General features: G+C 50.9%; 2 protein-coding genes across 6 annotated transcripts in view; one reads left to right on the top strand and one right to left on the bottom strand.

Annotated features, from left to right (window-relative positions):
* CCND3 (cyclin D3) overlaps positions 1-9,827 on the top strand; it is a 94,608-nt gene extending 84,781 nt beyond the window's left edge. For 2 of the 4 annotated variants that reach the window (XM_038554048.1, XM_038554049.1), the window contains 4 exons: positions 4,086-4,301; positions 7,249-7,408; positions 7,966-8,102; positions 8,628-9,827. In XM_038554048.1, coding sequence (XP_038409976.1) covers positions 4,131-4,301; positions 7,249-7,408; positions 7,966-8,102; positions 8,628-8,795 — 636 coding nt within the window. In that variant the 5' untranslated portion in view covers positions 4,086-4,130 and the 3' untranslated portion in view covers positions 8,796-9,827. Of the gene's footprint in view, positions 1-3,001; positions 3,226-4,085; positions 4,302-7,248; positions 7,409-7,965; positions 8,103-8,627 lie in introns of those variants that run through there. The other 2 variants (XM_038554047.1, XM_038554050.1) reach the window with 2 other exon arrangements.
* Positions 9,828-11,293: 1,466 nt separating this feature from the next.
* On the bottom strand, positions 11,294-22,784 carry BYSL (bystin like). 2 transcript variants are annotated; one of them, XM_038554033.1, is made up of 8 exons: positions 22,628-22,784; positions 22,139-22,420; positions 17,210-17,372; positions 14,528-14,666; positions 14,058-14,191; positions 13,128-13,288; positions 12,874-12,976; positions 11,294-12,360 (listed from the first exon to the last, which is right to left on the bottom strand). In XM_038554033.1, exons 2-8 carry the CDS (start codon positions 22,404-22,406, stop codon positions 12,015-12,017), a joined length of 1,314 nt encoding a protein of 437 aa, XP_038409961.1. In that variant the 5' UTR covers positions 22,407-22,420; positions 22,628-22,784; the 3' UTR covers positions 11,294-12,014. The 2 variants fall into 2 exon arrangements, with proteins under 2 accessions (XP_038409961.1, XP_038409960.1); XM_038554032.1 differs by having other exon boundaries at positions 22,139-22,782.
* Positions 22,785-22,804: the final 20 nt, after the last annotated feature.

Genomic DNA, 22,804 nt, shown 5'->3' with positions numbered 1-22,804 from the left:
TTACATGTAGAATCTAAAAAAACCAAAGTCAGGTACAGAAAACAGATTGTTGGTGGTCAGAGGCAGGGGGTGTGAAGGTGCAGAGGGTAGGAAATGGTGAAGGTGGTCAAAGGTACAAATATTTAGCTAAAAGGTAGATAAATCCTGAAGATATAATGCATAACATGGTGACTACAATTAACTACTGGATTGTATATTTGTAGGTTGCTAAGAGAGCAGATCTTAAAAGTTCTCATCAGAAGAGGAGAAATTGTTACTCTGTGAGGTGATGTAAACTTATTGTGGTAGTCATTATGCCACATCTACATATATCAAATAGTCGTGTTGTCTACATTAAAGTAACATTACATTATACCTCAATAAGACTGGAGCAGATTTTAAGATAAGAAATAATGGTGATTTACTTTCTCATCAAAGATAGAGTTTTGTTATCTCCACAGTCCTACCCAATAAGTCTTTTTTTTTTTTAAGATTTTATTTATTAATTCATGAGAGACATAAGAGAAGCAGAGACGTAGGCAGAGGGAGGAGAAGCAGGCTCCATGCAGGAGCCCCATGTGGGACTCAATCCCGTCCTGAGCCAAAGGCAGATGCTCAAGGGCTGAGCCACCCAGGCGTCCCCTATTCAACAATTCTGAAAGTAATGAGACACCTTCCTTCAGGACAGATCTAATTTCTGGTTCTGTACTTCAAAATCTACAATTTTTTTTAGTCCTCTTGCACCCTAAAAGCCTTCAGCATCTTTGCCTCCCCGTAAGTTCATACCTGATCTTCATAATTATAAATTTAGTGTTCTCTTTAACGAAAGAGTGCATTGCAATGGTTAGCTAAAGAAACTGCATGTTTGTATTTTTGAAGACAGCAATAAAGGACTTACAAGATCAGACAAGGCACATGGCACACATACATGTTGATACAAGTGCCCTTGAATTAAAAGTATATATAATTACGGTATAACATTTTCATGCCTCTAGTTGGTAGTGTGTTTTGTTTGTTTTTTCAAGTTGTCTAATGTTTGCTCATTAGATGGTTCAGCTTCTTATAGGGGAAATTTGGTAATAAGAACTGTATCAAAAGCCTTAGAATGTTTCATAACCTTACATTGAGAAATTCCACTTCTAGAAATTAATTCACTTCTAGAAATAATCCTGAGCGTGCACAAAGATATTATGACAAAAATATTTTACAGTATTATTTCTAGCAGGGAAGAACTAGAAAGAACTTAAATTTCCAACAATACATCTTTGGCAAAATATATTATGATAAATTCACCAAAGGCATATACTATGTAGCCATTAAAAATGTAGAATATTTCATGACATGGAAAAAGTATTAACAGCATTTTTTTTTTAGTGGGAAAAAGAAAGCTTACAAAACAGATTGCTATCTTATTCCTAAAAATTAGTGTTTATTCATAGAACAACTTTAGAAAGATAAACATTGACATTTTAAAGGGTTGTTTCTGGGTGGTAAAATTGTGGATAGTTATTTCCTTTTTTGTGGCTTATACGTATTGTCTTAGGTTTTCTACAATGAATATTCCTATGGTATGAAGATGACAGTAAAATGTATTATATAAGAAAGAACAGGGGTGCTGAGGCTGGCTCTGTCAGAAGAGCTTGTGACTCTAGAGCTTGGGGTCGTGAGTTTGAGGTCCACACCCGGGGCGGTAGAGATTATTTAAAAAGAAATAAAAAAACGTAAAAAAAAAAAAAAAAAGAACAATTCATCAAGAACATGCTTAGCATAAAACTTGCTTCTTCTGTAACTGTCCTTTCTCTAACAACTCACTGCTTTCAGCGGCTCCTTCCTGGGGAGGACCCCAGGAGAGGCAGAGGGATCCCTCAGGCCTTCTCCCATTCGGGGCCTAACGGGGGATTCCTGTGGTCTGCCTCTTGGCCACATAGAATCCAGCTTTGGGGGAAAACAGCGAAACAACCCAAAGTGTGGGAAGTAGAAGAAATGGCAACGGGAGGATTTGAGAGTCTGAGCAAGGAACTCCTTCACAGAGGATCTATTTTCTCCGCCCGTGTTTTCCTCCAACAGAAACTAAGGCCAACTTCAGGGCTTGTCCGAGGCCACACAGCCAAACTAATGACAAGGTGAGGAGGCCTTGAATCCATGGCTTCCCCCCTGCTGTCTTACTGCAATAGGCAGATTTAGACCAAGCCTCGCCCCACGGGCACAGGGGTCACCAGGGATCCTACAGAGGTGCTAAGTGTCTGGGATGGGGCAGCCCCCGCAGTGCCAGTGTCGCCGGGTCGCGGGTGTGGGGGTGGAAGGCGGTGAGGGTTCTGGGGCCAGGTTCAGCTTCCCGGTGCTCGCGGGGCCACAGGCCATGTGTGATTGCCACGCTCAGCTGGGCTCCAGCTGCTGGGCTCCAGCCTCGCCATCCGCCAAGTGAGGGGACTACCCGGCCCGTGGGGTTTTCGGGATCGTCGGGGAAGCGGTTCCACGCCGAGCGCTCGGATCAGCTGCGTCAGGAAGCGGCCGGCTCATGAATGGCCGTATTCCCACTCCCCCAGAGCGCTAGGAGGGCCGAGCGGGGTCCGACGGATGAATGAATAACCCCCTGGAAGAAGGTTCTTTCCCGGGCGGCTAGAGCCCGAGAAGCCAGCGGGGGAGGGCCGAGCCGCTGGGGAAGAGGCCCGCCTCCTAGGAGCGGCTCTCGGGCGGGCGGTCAGGAGGCCCGGGAGCGCCCGGAAGCCGGCCGGCCCGCGCCCTGCCGACCAATGCGGCCGCCGGGGGGGGGGGGGGGGGCGGCCCGCCAGCCCTTTCCGTCCGGGGCTCCGGCGGCCCCGCCCCGCGCCGCGCCGCGCCGCCCGAGCATTCCACGGTTGCTACATCGTCGCGAGGGGCGGGGCGCCTGTCAGGGAAGCGGCGCGCGCGCCGGCGCGGGCGGGCTGGGGCTCCGCGCGCAGTGCCAGCGCCAGCGCCAGCGCCAGACCCGCGCCCCGCGCCCCGCGCCCCGCGCTCTCCGGCCGCCGCCGCCTGCCTCCCGCCAGCCCGCCCGCGCGCTGCCCGATCATGGAGCTGCTGTGCTGCGAGGGCACCCGGCACGCGCCCCGGGCCGGGCCGGACCCGCGGCTGCTCGGGGACCAGCGTGTCCTGCAGAGCTTGCTCCGCCTGGAGGAGCGTTACGTGCCCCGCGCCTCCTACTTCCAGTGTGTGCAGAGGGAGATCAAGCCGCACATGCGGAAGATGCTGGCGTACTGGATGCTGGAGGTATCGCCCGGAAGGGTCTCCCCTCCCTCACCGCCCGGCTCCGGACATCCCCCGGGCCGCCCTGTCGGGACATCCTGGTCCCAAGAGCGATCAGCAAGATGCTTTGGTGGCTCAGCCCCGCGGGGCCTGGCCATTCGCCCGGGCGCCCTGGCCGGCCGGCCGCCCCCGCGCCGTCGCGTCCCTTCCCCAGCCCTGACTCTGATTGCCGATCGCTCGGCACCGTCACTGAGCCTCCCGGGGGGCGCGCTCCCCCCGCTGCCCTGCCCTCCCCCGCTCGGGCTCCGGAGCGCGCGCCCGGAGGAGCCTGGGCTCGGCCGCCCCCGCCCAGAGCCGGTGCCTGCGTCGGTCGCGGGGCTCGGGCGGGGAGCGCGGTGGGGGTGGCGCGCGCGCGGTTCCGGCAGTCGGGGAAATGAAAAGTGCGGGAGGCGGCGGCGGGAGTCTCCTCCCTTCCCTTTGGGTGTGTGCCGTGGGTGGTTGTAATGGGGGTAAGGTCCCAGTCCGCTGGCTACCGGGGCTGACTTTTCCGTTTCCCCGGCCCCCTTCTCGCCACGGGGGAGGGCCGTCCCAGTTTGGAATCCTTAAGGAAGGGAGCCTCTGGCGTATCTGGCGTATCCCCCCACCCCCCGGGGGAGGGGGAAAGGAGGCCGGCAACTCAGAGGAAGTGGGGGGGGGGCGTCACCTTGGGGGAAAGGCGCATCCTCCTCCGTCTCTTAGTCCTTGTCACTGAAGGCACACTTATCCCCCCTCCCATTTTTTTTGCTCCCCATTCCACTTCCCTTTCAGCGCCACCCCTCTCCCCTTTTAGTGCGGCAGCGTTTCCCATGCCCTCGCCCCAGAAGTGACTGTGCGCCCTCCCCCAGGTCTGTGAGGAGCAGCGCTGCGAGGAGGAAGTCTTCCCCCTGGCCATGAACTACCTGGATCGCTACTTGTCCTGCGTCCCCACCCGAAAGGCGCAGTTGCAGCTCCTGGGTGCGGTCTGCATGCTGCTGGCCTCCAAGCTGCGCGAGACTACGCCCCTGACCATCGAAAAACTGTGCATCTACACCGACCACTCTGTCTCTCCCCGCCAGCTGCGGGTGCGTGCATGACTCTCCCCACCCCGACTCAGTACCGCCTCACTTACCAGGAAAAGGAAAACCAAGACCTCAAAAGCTTTTCTGCCCTGGGGAGGGTAGCAGAAGCTTATTTTTTTTGGACCAAAGGTGGGGCACTGTCAGGGTGGGACAGTCAGGGTAGCTCCCCAGCCTGAGCTGGAGCTGCCAGCACCAATCGAATCCCCTTCTGACCTCCAGGGGGTGCCATTCCTTCCTGGTCTTTCCCCCAGATAGCAACAAGTCAAACTGCATGTCTATACTCACTAGTACTTTGCCTCTGGGTTTACACAGCCACCATGAGTTATTTATTGGCAGCAAAAAGACATGCCTGCACACCCCCACTGGAGTGGGGGAGTGGAATGTGTTTCATGTGGGGGTGGGGGCTGCCTTGGTTGACTCTTTGCCGCAGTGTGGACTTTGTGATTGAAAAGCCTCCCAGAGCCAGAGCCGATTAAAGTCAGGCTTAAAGTCAGGCCGTTTGCTCTCAGGAAGGGCTGAGGAGTTGTCATCCCACCTTGTTTCTTTCCTTTTGTATCCCAGAAGACAGAGCTCCTTCCATGTCCTCGTTCTGAGGAACTTGAGCAGCTGCTTCAGGCCTGCTGGAGTCCCCTCTCCCTTTCCCCCTTAGCCAAAGGCCAGAGCTGAGGGAGCGACAGGGAGCCAGGCTGCAGCTGCTTCCGATGTGATAATGCCGCCCCCTCCCCTGGCCCAGCCACTCTGCCCTGAGGTCTTTCATAACCCTGTGGGGAGCTGCTGTCACTCCTGTGGTTTGGGAAGTGGCTCCCCAGGCCTCTTGCTGGGAACCTGGGCTGGGCTCTTCCCGGGGCAGGCAAGAGAGTCAAGGCTCTCTTTCCCCATTGAGCCTGGAGAGGAGGGTGGGGGAGCTGCTTGGGTCTGGGAGAGGTTATTTAGGGCAGGCAGATCACCTCCTGGGGGGCCTGAGGGGCCTGGGGGAGAGGATGGGTGAGCTGGCACCTTCCTCCACCTTGCTCTGTGGCCAGCCAAGTCTTCTCCTGACCCTGAGAGGAGTCTCTGGGCCCCATCTCCTGGGGAGGAGGGCAGCATGCAGTTTGCTGTGATTGGCTGGCCGGGAAGCCAGGGTACTGGGGCCCCCGACTGCTGCTTGTCGAGGAACAGGATTCCTCTTCCTGCCAAGTAGCTCTCAGAGATGGGAGTAGGAGGCCAGAGTTGGGAACTCCGGGAGGCCCCACAGCTCTTTGTGATGAATCTGGTAGTTTTTGGCAAGTCTGAAGGTGGAGCCGGTTTCCAGGGCCAGTGAGCAAGATGTTTTTGGAGGGTTTGGGCTGGAAGGTAGAAGGGGACTTCCTTTTTGTGAAAAGACTGGCATGGTGTGTGTGCCTTTGTGCGAGGGGAGTTTTTTTAGAACAGGCCACAAGGACTCTTCCTCCACTCCCTCTGCGTGAGCTGGGGGGTGGAGTGTGCAGATGCCTTCCTGGAAGGTCAGAGTTGGAAGGGACTGCAGAGAACTCTAGTCAGTCCAAATCCTTGTTTAGCAGAGGAGGTTGAGGCCCAGAGGAGGGAAGCATTGCACTGAGGCACATGAGGAGCCTCCGGGTCCTCTAGGCTAGCCCCGGTGGCCTTAAAGCCTACAGATGTGGAAGCCGCCAGCCACTGCCGCTAATCGCTCCCAGGGGTATGTCCTCCACCAGGTGAGGGCTAAGATTTTCAGGAGTTGCCTGGACACAGGGTTGGGTGGCTACCTTTCCTCACATGGGACCCCATGCCTCCACTCCAGGTTGCCTTCCAGATGTTTCTTTGGAGGCAAGGTGCTTTCTGTTCACTTCTTACAAGTTGAGGCACTGGGACAAGCATGACTAGAATGCTGGCTTCTCTGTCCAACTTCTTTTGGCTCCAGGCCAGGCTCTTTTCTGTAGGGCCCTGTGAGGGGCTTGGGGCTGATTTGGGAAGATGACACCTAGGTGGGGGCCAAGAGAGGGACAGCTGTGACTAGGGACCTGGAAGAAGCGGGGCGGGGTTGCCATTCTGCCTCAGTAAGGGGCCAAACCCATGAGTTCCTTCCTGAGATAAAACAATGAAGAAATCCTCATATGTGTTAACTCAGAAAAGGGGCCAGGACTAGGAACCCCAGATGCGTGGATTGGGGTGGGGCTCCTAGCCTCCCTCCAGGACCTAGCAGTGCTATGTAGGTGTGGGCCATGAGCCATTGGAGATAGAGTTTGGTCCCTCAGGGATCATCTGGACCCATCCTGTCTGGCTTGGCATCCACTTTGCTTCCTGAGACTTAAATGACACTAGCCACTATGGTTCCAGGTAAAGGGGGTGGAGTGGGGTGCTACATCTCAGGCCCACCCCCAGTGTCCCACCAACGGGATGTGGGTTGGGTTGGGCAACCTCCCCCTTTGAGGAACCTCAGGCTTGGTTCAGTGGCTGTGTCACAGGAGGTGGGGCCTCATGTTCATTCCGGTTTCTTCAAGGGGTGTGGCCTTGGCAGGGATGCAGAACTGGAGAGGCTATGGTCTCCCCTTTCACAAATCCTTGGGATTACGAAGAGTCTTTCTGCTTCACCCCAGAGGAGGCTCAAGGTGATGATGCTGCTGGTGGTTTTTATTTTCAACTCTGGCTGGAGAAGTGCCCAGAGCTCTGTGTGAAGTCAGGAGAAGACCTGGATTGTTGGCCCCCGGAAGATAACCAAACGGGATTGAAAAGGACAGTTTATATCAAATGTGTAGTTCTGATACTTTGTAAATAAGCAGTAGATGCCCAAAGCAGACACCCCCAGTTTTTCTGTGCTCTGGACTCCTCATGTCACAGCACCAGTCTTTAAATCCAGAAGCAGAACTGGGGGCTTGACCTTCAAGTCTGGTGGGTTTCCTTCCGTGAGACTTCTGCTTTACTCCCTTCCCTTCCCTCCTCAGCCACTGACGCCACCCTCTTTCCCAACCTCTAGGACTGGGAGGTGCTGGTCCTGGGGAAGCTCAAGTGGGACCTGGCAGCTGTGATTGCCCATGATTTCCTGGCTCTGATTCTGCACCGGCTCTCTCTGCCCCAGGACCGACAAGCCCTGGTCAAAAAACATGCCCAGACCTTTTTGGCCCTCTGTGCCACAGGTAAGAGCCCCGCACACTTTTGGCAAGTGAAGAAAATCCAAGGACTTGGAAGGGTGGCATGTAACTAGATTTTGAGTTAGATTCCTTTCAAAATTTGGGTTAGACTCTTCTCAAAATATCCCCTCTGAGATGAGGGGGTGCAGAAAAGGCAGCAGAACATAATCAGAGTTGTATGGGATTTGACAGACCCCCCATTATGTAGGTGGCTTAGAGAAAGGACTTGCTCACGGTCTCACAGTGATTAAGCTGGGAGCAGAACCGAGGGCTTTCTGACCCTGGTTTTATTTTCTTGCCAGGAAGACTCATTCACTCCTCGGTCCCTGGCTTGGCTCACTTCCCAACCACCCTGGGCCTGAGGACCTGTGGAAGTTTGTGGTCCACCCTGGCCCTCTCTAGGAGAGGCCCTTTCCTGCCTCTCTCCCTTGCTGCTCCTCCAGAGCTCACTGCAGGGAGTTCTCAGTATGCCCCCTGCTCTATTCCAGCTGCCTGGCACTTTCTGAGCAATAGGAAGTCCACGCTAAGCCTTTCTCTCATGATTCCCTCTCCCTCCTTCCAAGATTACACCTTTGCCATGTACCCGCCATCCATGATCGCCACAGGCAGCATTGGGGCTGCAGTGCAAGGCCTGGGTGCTTGTTCCACATCTGGGGATGAGCTGACGGAGCTGCTGGCAGGGATCACAGGCACTGAGGTGGTGAGTGTGGGGCCCCTGGGCTGCAGCCTGTGAGCAGTTCCTGAAGCAGTGCTATTCCCGGAGCCTCCAGCAGAGGGAGGCATGCATCCCTAACCTAGTCCCTGCTCCTGGTTTCAGGTGCCCCGCCCTTGGGGCTTCTGTGGCCTTTTATCTCCTGCCTTGGTCTGGAGAAGAGCAGGTGACTTGGGTGGGCTGAAGGGCACTGTCCCTGGGTGCCCTTTTCCTGCCAAATGGTGTGCAGGGGTGGGGTGGAGGATCTGCTGTCACATGCAGGGCTGCTCTCACACCCCCTTGCCACATCCTCTTGCCAGTTTCTTAGAACTAAAGGCTGATTCCTGGGGCTGGGCTGTGGCTTAACCTCCCCAGACTTCCCTGTGTGCTGGAAGGTGTCCTTCCTCCACACCTGTGGCCAGATGCTGTGGGGGTGGGAAGTGAGCCCTCAGTCCCAAAGGGGACCTTCTGCCATCCTACCCAGCAGTCACTCCTTACCATCCCCTACCCCCACCTCCACCCCCGTGTTTGCAGGACTGCCTGCGGGCCTGTCAGGAGCAGATTGAAGCTGCGCTCAGGGAGAGCCTCAGAGAAGCCGCCCAGACCTCGCCCAGCCCGGCGCCCAAAGCCCCCAGGGGCTCCAGTAGCCAGGGGCCCAGCCAGACCAGCACTCCCACAGATGTCACAGCCATCCACCTGTAGCCTTGGAGAGGCCCCCTCCTGTGGCCCCTGGCAGCAGAGGAGGGGACAAATGCTGCCCCCACCCCCCTGCCTGTAGGAATGAACCACGCCACATCTGAGACCTGAGGGGGCTCCTTCCTATCTGCCCCTTGCAAAGCTGAAGGGGTCAGGCCCTACCTATCCTTGCAGTGTGCACTAGGGGGCCTGGCTGGTCATGTTTGCGTGGCTGGTCAGGCTCCGCCTTTTCTCTCTGCATCTGACCAGCTCCCCTCTTTCCTGATCCTAGCTGGCGGTGGGCCAGGCTGGTCAGAAATGAAATTGAAGTAGGTGAATTGTTTTAACATGTGCCAGCATTCCTTTTTGAGCCCCCTCATCTCTGGGGCTCTCCTGTTCTCAGATGCCAACATGCCCCCAGTGCCTTGTAAAGGTGTCGCACCTTCCAGGGTTATTGCATTTGGATTAGGGCCTTTCTGAAGGAGTTTCAGATATTCTGATAGACGTGTGAAGGAAACAGTCTGGACAGCTCCTCCTGACACACTTTGTGGGGGTCCCTGTATAAATCCATGCTCACAGCTGCTCCTAGAGGGAGGGCCCAGGCCTTGGTCAGAGGGGTGGAACCAACCAATTCCTCCTTGCTTTGCTTTCCGCTCAGCTTCTCCTGTGTGATTGAGGGGGGTCAGTGCTTAAGGAAGAGGTGGTTTTAATTTATTAATTGTTTTGAGGACAACTGTAAGAGGGTGTAGTGGGGCCCGGCTACCCCACAAATGGTAACCCTGGTGGTTGCTGCATCCCTCCCCTCTGCTACTGGCTAGAGGATCTTTGTGGCCAAGGAGCTGCTATAGCCTGGGGTGGGGCCATGCCCTCCTCTCCCTCTGGCCCTCTGCCCCATCCTCCAGGGGTACAGGACAGAGCAGGGATAAACTGGAGGTGACTGAGCCCCTGTCTGGAGAGAGAGGCAAGCCCTGTTGACACAGGTCTTTCCTAAGGCCACAAGGTCCAGGCTGGTGGCCCAGGACCATCATGCTACTACCTTAATAAAAATTCTGGAATAAATCTGGCTTTGGCTTCTTCGGTTGGATGGTGGTATGGGGGAAAAGCTATTCCCAGAATGCACGGTGTAAGCAGGGCAGAAGTCAAAGGTCATCACAAGCCATTTCTGTAAAGGTATTAAATACTTTAGGCTCTGTGGGCCATTTGGTTTCTGCCCCAGATATAGTCAGTTCTGCATTACAATGGGATGTATGCATTCCTGAAACTCACTGCACCATGCAAAATTGCACAATAAAAAACCAAAGGGCTCATGGGAAAACAGGCTTGAGGCATAATACTCAAAAACTTAATGAGTGACACATTTTTTTTTTTAAAGAAGGAAATGAAATGGAGAGCCTAGTTTTTACTTGAAATGGTTAAGAAACATATACAATATGGCCTTCTATCTTGAAAAAGACCTGAAATGTGTGTATAGAAGCAGAGGTTGGAGAACTGTGGAAGGCAGGTGACACCAGGTGTGGGTGTGGTTCCCTATATAAGGTAAACTGAGGTAGCTCTGGTGTTTGAGGCCTGTGCAGTCCGTAGTACCTGGCTTGACTTAGCTGGGCAGTTTTTACGCAGTGTTTCTCAAAGACAAAACTGCAGATAAATGTGAAATTCTAGATCAGTTTTTCTCCAGATATATTAACTGGCTTGGAAAATGAATTCACGGGAATCAAGTAAGAAGGGTTCTAAAAGAATTGTATAGCTGACCCTTGAATAACGTGGGTTTGAACTGTACAGGCCCACTTATACTCACATTTTTTTTCCAATAGATACATAAACTGGGCAGCCCAGGTGGCTCAGTGGTTTAGCACCGCCTTCGGCCCAGGGCGTGATCTTGGAGACCCAGGATTGAGTCTCACATTGGGCTCCCTGCAGGGAGCCTACTTCTTCCTCTGCCTGTGTCCTCTCTTTCTCTCTCCTCTTTGTGTCTATCATGAATAAATAAATAAATAAAATCTTAAAAATAGATAAGTAAAAAATAAAATCTTTTAAAAAAGATACATAAACTTACAGTATTGATATAGTACTGTAAATGTATTTTCTCCTAAAATTTCCTTAACATTTTCTCTGGCTTACTTTATTGTAGGAATATTGTATATAGGACATATATTGTATAAAATGTGTTAATTGACTGTTTATGTTATTAGTAAGGCTTCCAGTCAACAGTAGGCATAGGCTATTGGTAGTTATGTTTGGGGAGTCAAGTTATATGCAGATTTTTGGCTATATGAGGGAGTTGGTGCCCCTAACCACTGTACCCTTCAAGGTCCAACTGTACTCAACTTTGCTGCTGTGGCATGAAAGCAGCCATAAAAAACAAATGGATAGGCAGGGTTGTGTCCCAACACTTTGCTTATGGACACTGAAATTTGAATTTCATGTAATTTTCACCTATCACACCATGCTGTTAAATTTTTACCTCAACCATTTAAAAAACGTAAAAAGCACGATTAGCTCATGGGCCATAAGAAAACTAGCATGACTCTGGTTTGCCAACCTCTGGTCTAAAGCTTTAATTAGCCAAGAAAGTTAGAGAACCTGTCCAGTGGTGACTCTGGATCTACTTGTTTCAGGGCCTGATCTTATTATTCTCTGATCTCTCTTGCTTCTATAGCTCCAGTTTTCTCTGGGGACTTTGTCCATAGCTGAGAAAGGACCATCTTTTGAACAGCCCCCTGGTCGCTGGCATTCCCCCAAAATAGCCTCTGCTTCTAGATCCAAACTTCTAGAATCAGGAGGTGGAGGGGGCGTATCCTCTATAAACTACAAAGAATCCAGTCCTAGACAGGAATAGGGAAGAACTTCTCTCCAGCTAAAGAGGGAAAGCAAAAATAACTCCACCGATCATATCAAAACACCAGAAGTTCAATAAATATCTGCCTTTGGTATTTATCCACATCCCAGTGACTTGACACAACAGCCTGAGAGAAAGAACCTATTCCAAGCCCCAGCCAGGGAGTGGTAACACTGGAGTGTGGCCTCTCAAGTCAGGTCTCAGAACTGAGCAGGGATGAAGACCTAGAATGAACAGGGAGCCAGCAGACTCTCAGTCCTCCCTGTCAGGGACAGGAGTCACAGATGCCTGTGACCCCTCTCACTGACTGTCCTGATCTGAGACTTCAGTTGTTAAGAGCTCAGTGCCACCAACAGGGAATCCTGGTGACCAGCCCCCCATGCCCTTCAGACCAGGACAAGTAACTTTCCTCACTCCATGGCGAGAGGAACATCTTCTACATCTCGGGGGACTGCGCCCTGGAGCTCACGCCTGATCTCGGGGGACAGCTGCGGATGCGGCTGCAGTCGGAGCAGTTCCAAGAGGGCGTCTTTCTGATCTGTGGCCAGGTCTGCCTTGTAGCGCTGGACCAAAGTCAGGAGGCACTGGTGCCAGAGCACAGGCAGTTCACGCCTCTCTGTCCGGAAGCCCAGGAAGTGGAAGACCAGAGCATCTAGCACCCGGTAGGGCAGCGCATACTTCTTATCCAGCAACAGTCGCAGGAAGATGCTGTTGGCACCGCTGTATTCCATCTCAGCAATTTTCAGCATGGCTGCACTGGTGGGGAAGGGTTAGTGGTGGGGGGGACGCTGGAGGGAAGATCTGCTCTGCCCTGTCCCTTTCCTCCTCTCCTGGCCCCCGCCCTGTACTATTCCTAAGGGGGCCATCTCAGGCCTTCTTCTCACCTACCTGATCTTACACCCACCCTCAGCCTGTTAGGTCTCTGCGGATTCACACCAAACCCCTACCTCTCACTCAGTTGCTCATCTCAGTATCTGGCTAGAATATATTTAAGCATCTGAAGATCTCCACCCCTAACAAACTTTCTTCTCATGTTCTCCATTCATTCATTCAACTCCTTACTGAGCACCTGCCATGTGCCAGGCACCGGGCTCCTGTTTGGGGGGGAACTTCCATTCTAGTGGAGTAGCGACATGCTCAGAAGCTTAAACAAGCCACAGACCCAGGGCTATTCCTAGGTCCTTCCCCACTCTGTCCACTCCCAGCCCCCACCCTGGGATACTCCTATCTGGGTATCTGCTGACTGTTCTCCATCCTCACCAACATTACCTGGAGTGCAACACAGGGATGGAGCATTTGGTGATGATGCTACCCACGATGATGGCTTCGCGGAGGGTACAGGTGCCAGACTCACACAGGGGGATCAGGATCCCTGGGGAGGGTCAGAGAGGCAGTCATTTTTGAGTCTAGGGTGAGAGAAAGGAGCTAGAGCAGGTTCCCCACCTACCCGAGACAGTCATCTCCCAAGTCAGGCTTGCTGCTTTCACCTGCAGGAGCTCCGGCCCCTCCCTCTCAGTTCCCACCTTTAAACCAGGCTCCAGGCTTGAACAGGGCCTTCTTGAGTGCCATGTAGAGGTGGAAGTTGAGTCGTTTGTATTCAGCGATGTCATCTCGTACCCGGGGGAGCAGGACAAGGTTGTAGAAGCGCTGAGCCATGCGTTCCTTGAGGTTAGAGGCGAAAATCCTAGGTTTGGGGGTAGGGGGGTAGAATACGGAGGGAGATCCCTGGTCACTTGGTAGCCAGGAGCTGGCACTTTATTACTTTTTTTTTAAAGATTTAAAAACTTTATTTGAAAGACAGTACATGCACAAGCAGGGAGGAAGGGCAGAGGGAAAGGGAGCAGCAGACTCCCCTGCTAAGCAGGGAGCCTGACTTGGGGCTTAATCCCAGGGCCCTGGGATCATGACTTGAGCCAAAGATAAGACACCTAACTGACTGAACCACCTGGAGCTGGCACTTTAAATAATCACTGTGGATGGTGCACATAAGAGATCTGAGGGGTGAGTAGGAGTAAGCTGTGTGCAGACACAGATTAGGGAGGGCTCAGGAGGGGCTACAAGATGTATCCAAACAAAGGGAGCGCTTTGTCTTTGGGAAAGCCAGAGCTCTCTGCTCTTCACCTTTCTTCCCTGACATAGATTTTCTTTACCTTGCTGTCACGAGGGACCCAAGTGTGCCTGGGGAGCCACAGACTTCAGAGGCCCCTCTGATACACCAGGGGTTGTCCCCCAGTAGTTCTAAGCCCCACTTCTGAAAACTCATCACAGCAGAGTCTCAACCAAGTCCTGGCTCCGAAACATGAAACAGGAAAGCTGGGAAAACCGTGATGTACAGAAACACAAGCTAGAGCTCTGGGGCAAGGCAAAGATGTAATGACAGTAGCAGAGAAAGCTGCACCTCCACCCCCACTGCCACCTACAGACCCCAGGCCGCCCTAACCCCCCTCTTCTACCTCGTGGCTTGGTACATGGCGGCTGCAGTCCAGGCCTCAGGCTCTGTGATGTACAGGATTTGCTCCCAGTTGGAGAGCGCAGGGATGATCTTGAAGGCCTTGGGCAGTTTCCCACTGCGGTACTTCGATAACACCTGGGGATGAGGGCGCTGAGTCATCGCTGCCCATGACACACAAGCCATGTGCCGCATGCCATGTCCTCATGTGGTTGGTTTTCACAGATTAGCTCACTTAATCCTCACCACAACCCTGTTAGGATGTGCTTTTATGCCCTTGTTTTCCAGATAGGGAAACCAAGACTAGAGTTAAGGAACCTTACCCAAGGCTACCAAGTCCCTGAGTGGCAGAGCAGGTATCTTTTAAGTTTGCTTTTGGCCACTCTGCCTCATTTGTGAGGGAACACAAAGCCTTAGGTGGAGCCCACAGCCCCTGGGAGGGTATTTGATCACGGCTCTCCTCTCAGCTCTTACCTCCCGGACCCCTCTGTAGACCTCTAGGACCCGGGGGTCCAGCTGGGGCATAGGAAAGCCTGACACCTCTGACATAACCATCTCGACTTCCGTCTGCTTTTCGGTTAGCTTCTCCATGATGATGTCAGCCAGGGTACGCCTAAGAGTAGAGGAGGTGTGGGAGGGAAGGGGAGAGGGCGGTGGTCAGTCTGGGAAGCTCTAGACTTCCTGCACAGTCCCTCATGAGCTCTAATACACTTGTGATCCCGCTGGGATGTGTGGCCCCAGTTTTCCTGAGCCCTACCACCCACCACAGAATCCTGAGCAGTGTGAGGACCCAAAAGTCATTCATTTTGGGACAAAGCTGATAGCTGTGTGGAGGTGGAGGGCCTGGACTCTGAAGTCAGTCAGCCTGGGTTCAGATCTTGGCTCTTCCTCTCCCTGTATGACCCTGGGCATACTTGGCCTCTCTATGTCTCAGTTTCCTTATCTGTGAGACCGGGACAGTAACAGTGCCTAACTCATAACGTCAGCACAAGGATTACAGGAGTTAATGTTTGCATGTTACTTAGAACTCTTAGTACACAGCAAGTGTACAGTAAGCATTGCCTATTTCAAACACATCTATCGAGTGCTGGCAACATGCTAAGGGATCTCCTATTACAAAGTCCTGATCTGGCCTCTCTAGAATGCCAGACACATCTCTGTTATTTTCCAAGATTTCAAGCAACTGGGGCCATTAAGGAGAGACTATGACACAAACTTCCCCCCAATTTCACTTTTTGAAATTTATGGAAAGATTTCTAAGATTAATAATATTTTTCTCAGTTTCCTTGCACAGAGCATATCAAACATAACCTTATCAGGATGGTTTAGAATTATTGTCACATTGGGCTTTGGTAGAATGATGTCTTCAGAGGCTGCTAAGGCATATCTAAAATGGCTATTTTCGGGATCCCGGGTGGTGCAGCAGTTTAGCGCCTGCCTTTGGCCCAGAGCGTGATCCTGGAGACCCGGGATTAAATCCCACGTCGGGCTCCCGGTGCATGGAGCCTGCTTCTCCCTCTGCCTATGTCTCTGCCTCTCTCTTTCTCTCTGTGTGACTATCATAAATAAAAAAAAAAAATTTAAAAAAATGGCTATTTTCTCAACAGTAGGCATTGAAGCAGGATTTTCCAGATTATCTCATATAGGCTGTACAACATCTCATAGAGGTGTCATTATTGCCCTTATTCAGACATAGGAACTGATATCCAGAGACGTCAATAACTCACCCAGGGTCTCAGAGCTCTCAAGTAAGGAGAGAGTCAAACCCTGGTCTTTCAGCCTGAAATCCAAGTACTTGACAATACACTATAATGTGCCCCCAACTACATGGGCCCCTGACTGCTGAGTTCACATGGGTCTGGTTTGCTTTCAGAAGTTGCCAGCTGTCATTTCTCAGGACTATCAAGAATCCCTGTTTTGGCAGCTCCAAGCAATAAAATCATCCTGCCAATCATGTCAGAATACTATATTACAAAGGAGTTTGGAGGTGCTGAGAACCAAGGGCCCTCTGCCAGGAGAAGCATACAGCCCAAGTACACACTTTGTGACGTCTACTTTAGCTGCTGGGCATCAGTGTGGGAAACTGGCTCATTTCCTCACTGTGTTCTCAGTGACCACAGAACTTATCCTTCAGCTTCTGTGTCTTTTCTCAATACTATCAGCAACGAGAGATGCATTTAGCTCCTAAAAGCCTAAGAACTGGGATCCCTGGGTGGCGCAGCGGTTTGGCGCCTGCCTTTGGCCCAGGGCGCGATCCTGGAGACCCGGGATCGAATCCCACATCAGGCTCCCGGTGCATGGAGCCTGCTTCTCCCTCTGCCTATGTCTCTGCCTCTCTCTCTTTCTCTCTCTGTGACTATCATAAATAAATAAAAATTAAAAAAAAATAAAATAAAAAAATAAAAGCCTAAGAACTAAGAAGAGTATCATATAAATATCACAGGGTCAGTATGAACTAGTTGAAGGTCTTTATTCTAGACCTCCCTCCCCTGGATCAGAATCTACCAGCTTAAAGAGTTTGCGTGTAGGAGCTTCAATGCCCACCTGTTTGGAGCTGCCATTTAGGATACAGGGCAATAAACTGTGCTCCTAAACAAGGGTGAGTCTGCCCATCAGGGAACATTTGGCGATACCTGGAGACATTTTTTGGTTATCAAGATTGGGGAAAAAGGTCACTACTGGTGGCTAGTGAGAAGTTAGGTATGCTGCCAAATACCTCTCACTGCACAGGACAGACTCGACAAAAAAGAGTTTTATCCAGCTCAAAGTGCCAGTAGTGCTGAGGATGAGAAACCCTAGCTGATATGAAGCTGAGAGTGTGAAAGAGATCTGGCCAAGGAAATCGAACTTAGCACTGAGAAAACTGAGCATAACAAAACCAAATGGAATAGGATGGATCGCCCTGAGGCATCATGAAAAAAGACCCTGTAGCTGTTTCCCCAGCCAGTCTGAGCAGTTCTATAACAAGTGGACAGGTGGGCAGGAAGTTGGGGTCATTCTGAGGAGGGGCCAGTTTTGCCAAGTTGGTTCCCCACAATCAGCTATGCTCAGGGCCCTTCCCAAAGGCAGGGAACCAAAACTGGCAGGGCATGTGCCTCCTTATAGAAAACTGCACCCGGACCTGACATCCCAATCCCTAGGCCATGCTAGCCCTACCTGGCAGGAGGGTTCTTGTTCATGAACATCTCAATGGCCCGCTCATCCTCAGCATCCACAACAACTTCTGTGTGATGGCCTGCCCCCGTCATTGTGGCAGCCTTCTCCAGGGTGGGCCAATCCTCATCCTCGTCATCTGATCCGTCCTGCGGGACTCCTGGACCTAGAAGAGAGGATAAAACAGATGAGCAAGGCAGGGAGTTGGGGAGGGATGTAGAGGTCAATTCAACTTTACCCATCATGTAAAATACAGACCTCACATGTGCTTATAACAGATAGAGATGGGGGCAGTGGAAGCACGGATGCACCCACTGTCTTCCAGTTCCCAGGGGCTTCCTGGTCCCAATCTTGCTTGAGAGACAAAGTGTACAAATATGAGCCAAGGAGATAGTGATGCCAATGAGTAGTCAATCGTTAACACCCTAGACTCAGTTATATAGCAGGAGCTGTTCTAAACACTGTACCTAATTTTCATAATGCCAACAAGTAGCTACTTCTTTTTTTTTTTTTAATTTTTATTTATTTATGATAGTTACAGAGAGAGAGAGAGGCAGAGACACAGGCAGAGGGAGAAGCAGGCTCCATGCACCGGGAGCCCGATGTGGGATTCGATCCTGGGTCTCCAGGATCGCGCCCTGGGCCAAAGGCAGGCGCCAAACCGCTGCGCCACCCAGGGATCCCAAGTAGCTACTTCTATCCAGTTTCAGGTAGGGACTCCTAAGCATAGGAAAGTTAAGTAACCTGCCTGAGGCAGGTAGTCTGAGTTTAGACTGTACATTCTTCACTTTTTTTTGCTCTATGAACATTGTAGGGCTTCATTAAATGCCAAAATAAAAGGTAAAGGCAGTGTATACCACAGGTACGTAAAAGGTAATAACAACAGAGGATGGTTAGACTCTGGACAGGGAGTACAAGAGCTGGAGGAGTGTGCTCCAGACATGGGTAACAACACTGCCAGGAAGGCTTGGTTACAAGAGCATCTGATAGGCAGTAGCAAGAAATAAGGCTAGATGGTCAAAGTAAAGCCAGATTGTGGAGGGCTTGAGGTCAGGCAATGCAGTTCAGATTTTAATGAACAAACCCCTCTTTTTAAAAAGAACTAACTTATTGGAGATAGACTGTGCATATGTCTGCACTAACAGGACCAAGGGCAGGGGCAGAGGCAGAGGGAAAGGGAGAAGCAGACTCCCTGCTGAGCACAGACCCTGCCATGAGGCAGGAGGCTGGATTCCAGGACCCTGGGATCATGAACTGAGCCAAAGTCAGATGCTTAACGACTGAGCCACCCGGGCACCCCTGGAACAACCCATTTTTATAACTGGTTATTGGAAAGCTATAGGTGGTTGGGCATCTGGGAAGGGATGTAATATCCGAACAGAAAGAAATGTTACACATGAACAGCTCATTAAGAAAAGAGGCAGTGTGTGATAAAAGCTAAATGGGGGAGGGGATGTGCCAGATGTTTTGTGTCTACATGCTAACAAACCCCAAATCTGTGCTTGTAGGTATATTTCCCTTTACTCTAGCTCCCTCCTGTAGAGCACCTCCTGGATGAGCCACAGGCAATTAAAACCTCACCTGTCATCAACTGAACTCACTCTTTTCCTTCTAGGTCTATACTACTCACTGTGTTTCAGATCTAAGTAAATGGCACTACCATCACCAAATACTGAGCCAGAACCTGGTAGGCCTGCCCTCGCCCCCTGCCCACACCCCAATTACACAATCAATTACCATGTCCTATTGAATTCTACCTCAGACTATCTCTCAAATCCTTCATAGTTCTGCCTATGCCTAGATCAGGGGCATTGCTTGCCTGTATTCAACAATCCCCTAACTGGTCTCCATATTCTGCAATAGCCCCCTGCTGTCTTTAGGACAGCTTTAAATCCTAAACATAGCCTCCAAATCTTTTGTAGATTTAACTTCTACCTACCTTACTACTATTAGCCCATTCATTCAGCGAACAATGAGAGCCTATTATATGTGAGGCATTGTTCCAAGTGTTGAAAAAAATTAGTATAAAAGGCAACTTGGGGCACCTGGGTGGTTCAGTGGTTGAGCATCCGCCTTTGGCTCAGGTCGTGATCCCAGGGTCCTGGGACTGAGTCCCATATCAGGTGCCCCTCAGGGGCCTGGTTCTCTCTCTGCCAATGTCTCTGCCTCTCTCTCTAAATAAAATATTTAAAAAATAAGTAAAAGAGAAACCTACAGAGCTTACGTTTGAACAGGAATGATAGATAATAATAAGTATTAAAAGAAGACAAGTGCTATGAAAAAAGAACAGAGTTGAGAAGTCAGGAGTGTAGAAACAGAGGTAAGGTGTATTTCTTTCCCTTTTTTTCTTCAAAAATTTTATTTGGCCGGGGGGTGGGGAGGAAGAGAGAGAGAAATAGAGAGAGAGGGAGAGAAACAAGCAGACTCCCTGCTGAGTGCAGAACCTGACACTGGACTCAACCCCAGGACCCTGAGAATTTCCTTTTTCTTTTTTTTAAGATTATTTATTTGAGAGAGAGCGCATGCATGCGCACACACATGTGCACACACAGAGGGAGAGGAAGAAGCAGCCTCCCCACTGAGCAGGAAGCCCAACATGGGTCTCAGCCCCAGAACTCCGAGATCATGACATGAGCCGAAGGTAGGTGCTTAGCCAAATGAGGTAGGTGCTTAACCAAGGTGCCCCGTGTATTTCCATTTTCAATGAAGTGACCAGGGCAGGCCTCTCTGAGATGGTGAACAATCAAGAGAATAAGCCTACATGGGTAAGAAAACAGAAGGAATAACCAGGACAAAAGCCCTAAGTTAGTATGTTTAAGGAAAAATAAAGCCTGTATGGATGAAGAGAGTAAGGGGAAAGTAGTAGAGGAGGTCAGATTGGCAACAGGGGCAGATCATGGAGGTCTTTTAAGTCATCCAATTATTGTGAGTGGACTGTAAGGGTGACTGTATGCTAATTAGGAAGCTACTAAAAATAATCCAGGTGAGAGATTATGGTGGTTCAAATAGGACTGTGTTCCAAGGTGATGAGATGTGGTCTGACTCTGATTTATTTATTTATTTATTTATTTATTTATTTATTTATTTATTTATTTATTCATTCATTCATTCATTCATTCATTCATGAGAGAGAGAGAGAGAGAGAGAGAGAGAGAGAGAGACACAGGCAGAGAGAGAAGCAGGCTCCATGCAGGGAGCCTGACGTGGGACTCGATCCCGGGTCTCCAGGATCAGGCCCTGGGCTGAAAGCGGTGCTAAATCACTGAGCCACCCGGGCTGCCCGACTCTGATCTATTTTGAAGATACGAGTCAACAAGATTTCCTAACATATCAAATGTGGAATAAGAAAGAAATCCAAGGCTTGCCTTGATCAAATGGAAGGATAGCATCCTATTAACTGAGCTGATAGTGGGAGGAGCAGGTTTGGCGAGAAGATCAGGATTTCTGTTTTGGACACATTAAATTTGAGATCTCTTGGGACGCCTGGGTGGCTCAGCGGTTGAGCGTTTGCCTTCAGCTCAGGGAGGGATCCCAGAGTTCTGGGATCAAGTCCGGCATCGGGCTCCCTGTGAGGAGCCGGCTTCTCCCTCTGCCTATGTCTCTGCCTTCTCTCTGTGTCTTTTATGAAAAAATAAATAAAATCTTAAAAAAAATAAATTTAAGACGTCTATTAGATTTCAAATTGGGGATGTCAAAAAGGCAGCTAAAATAGAAGAATCTGATTTTCATGGAAGAGATCAGGGCAAGAATACAAGGGTGGGAACAGTTACCAAATAGATGGTACTTAAACCGTGAAATGGATGACAGCACCAGAGAAGAGATATGAAAAGAAGAGGTCCAAGAACCAAACTTGTGGCATATCAATGATAAAAGGCTGGGGACAAAAGAGCCAGCAAAAGATGCTGAGAGGTGAAGAAGTACTAAAACAGGAATGGGATGGCTCAGAAGCCAAGTAAAGATACCGAACCCAGGAGGCCAGTGTTTAATTGTGTCAAACACTGCTCTCAGGACAAATGAAAGATGTGACCTGAGAAATGTATTAAGTGACCCGGAGGTCAACACTTACACCCTAAAAAATTAAAAAAAAAAAAGACCATCTTTTTATTAGTCTCTCTCCCTCTTTATAGCACCTAAACAATATCGTTCATTCTGCTTAGAGCTCTCTCTCCACTAGTTTTCAGCACCAAAGTCATGTAACCTAGGAACCCTGACCCCCAAAACTAATGCTCTTGTTTTAAGATGAAACTATACTTAAAAAAAAAAAAAAAGATTTTCATTTATTTATTTACAAGAAACACACAGAGAGAGGCAGAGGCATAGGCAGAGGGAGAAGCAGGCTCCCCGCTGGGATCCCGACGCGGGACTCCATCCCAGGACCCCGCGATCCTGCCCAGAGCCCAAGGCAGATGCTCAACCACTGAGACACCCAGGTGTCCCAAAACTATACTTTCATCATGAAATGTATTATTCGAATCGTCAATTTAATTGTCTCTCAGGTTAGACTGTAAGATCTTGAAGTCAGGGTCATGGCTATCTTGCTTCCTTTTTTACTCAAAACCATCTAAACTCCTACCTAGCACAGTGCAAAGTACGGACTAGACAACCTACAAGAATGTACAGAACAGATGGATAAACGTTAGGAGTGCTCAATAGTGTGACCAATTAACTTCTTGTTGGTCTAACTTAGAGACTGCCTAGACGCAAGCATCTAAAGCAACAAGTGGGCATAGAGAGCTCTGACCACCCTGAATCTATTCCAGGGCTGGGTCTCCCATTTCATCACCTTTGCAAGGGTGTGATGCGGACTCCTTATTCAATTTCACTTTTTTTATTCCAAAGGATTCCCCTGGCAGAACCTTTTGGCCGTCTATCTACTTCCCCCTCCCTCCAAAACTAACCACCCTCTTCCTGGCACCCCCCTCCCCCACTTACCCAGACGCGTGGTGCGCTCGCGCGGGGCTGCGGCCTTGTTCCCAGTCCCATGCTCGGTCTCGAGTTCCTCCTGTTGCTGCCGCGCTTGCTGCAAAATCCGTCGGGTCAGCCGGGGCCCCACATACTCTTCGTCCTCCTCTCTGGTCCCACGACCCCGCCGCTTCTCCCGGGGCCCTGCCCGCGCCGCGTCCCCAGCCAGGATTTGCTCAGCCAGCGGCGCATGTTTTTCCTGGCCTGCAGCTCCGCGAGCCGGCTTGAATTTGGGCATTTTTTTCCAGAACTCTGCCAGAAAGGTTTACACGTGGGGTACAGACGAGGAAAAAAAAAAAAAAAAGCCTTGAGCGCACTTGCGCCGTGAAGTCCCAGCTCCCAAGAGGCCCCCGCGGAGCTCACAGCGCCTCCCGGCGTCCGGAGGCCGGGAAGGCCATCAGCGCCGCCACACCCCGTAAGAGCGGGGCCTGGAGCCAGCCGGTCCCCGAATGAACTCACTGCTTCTAACGCTGGCTTCTGCAAGTGGTGGCAGTCCGAGCGGTGGTTTTCTACTTTCATAGATCGAGGACCTCTGTTCCCAGCCAAACGTGGACTTGCCTAGCTGCAAAGCCGGGGCCAGAGTTGGGTAGTGACGTCACTGGAGGCGTCACCGAGGAGATGCCTAGACCTGCCCCT

Source organism: Canis lupus, chromosome 12, assembly GCF_011100685.1.
Source record: "Canis lupus familiaris isolate Mischka breed German Shepherd chromosome 12, alternate assembly UU_Cfam_GSD_1.0, whole genome shotgun sequence".
In the NCBI taxonomy this organism is placed as follows: Eukaryota; Metazoa; Chordata; class Mammalia; order Carnivora; family Canidae; genus Canis; species Canis lupus.
This window is presented reverse-complemented; position numbering and strand designations above follow the sequence as displayed.

What these genes read in the sequence shown, in the direction of transcription:
- BYSL (XM_038554033.1), bottom strand. Translation starts at nt 22,406, where the DNA reads ATGCCCAAATTCAAGCCGGCTCGCGGAGCTGCAGGCCAGGAAAAACAT. An exon ending in GCCATGTACCAAGCCACGAG is followed by an intron (nt 13,289 to 14,057) that starts GTAGAAGAGGGG and finishes CCCCAAACCTAG; the next exon opens with GATTTTCGCCTCTAACCTCA. An exon ending in GCCTGGAGCCTGGTTTAAAG is followed by an intron (nt 12,977 to 13,127) that starts GTGGGAACTGAG and finishes GACCCTCCCCAG; the next exon opens with GGATCCTGATCCCCCTGTGT.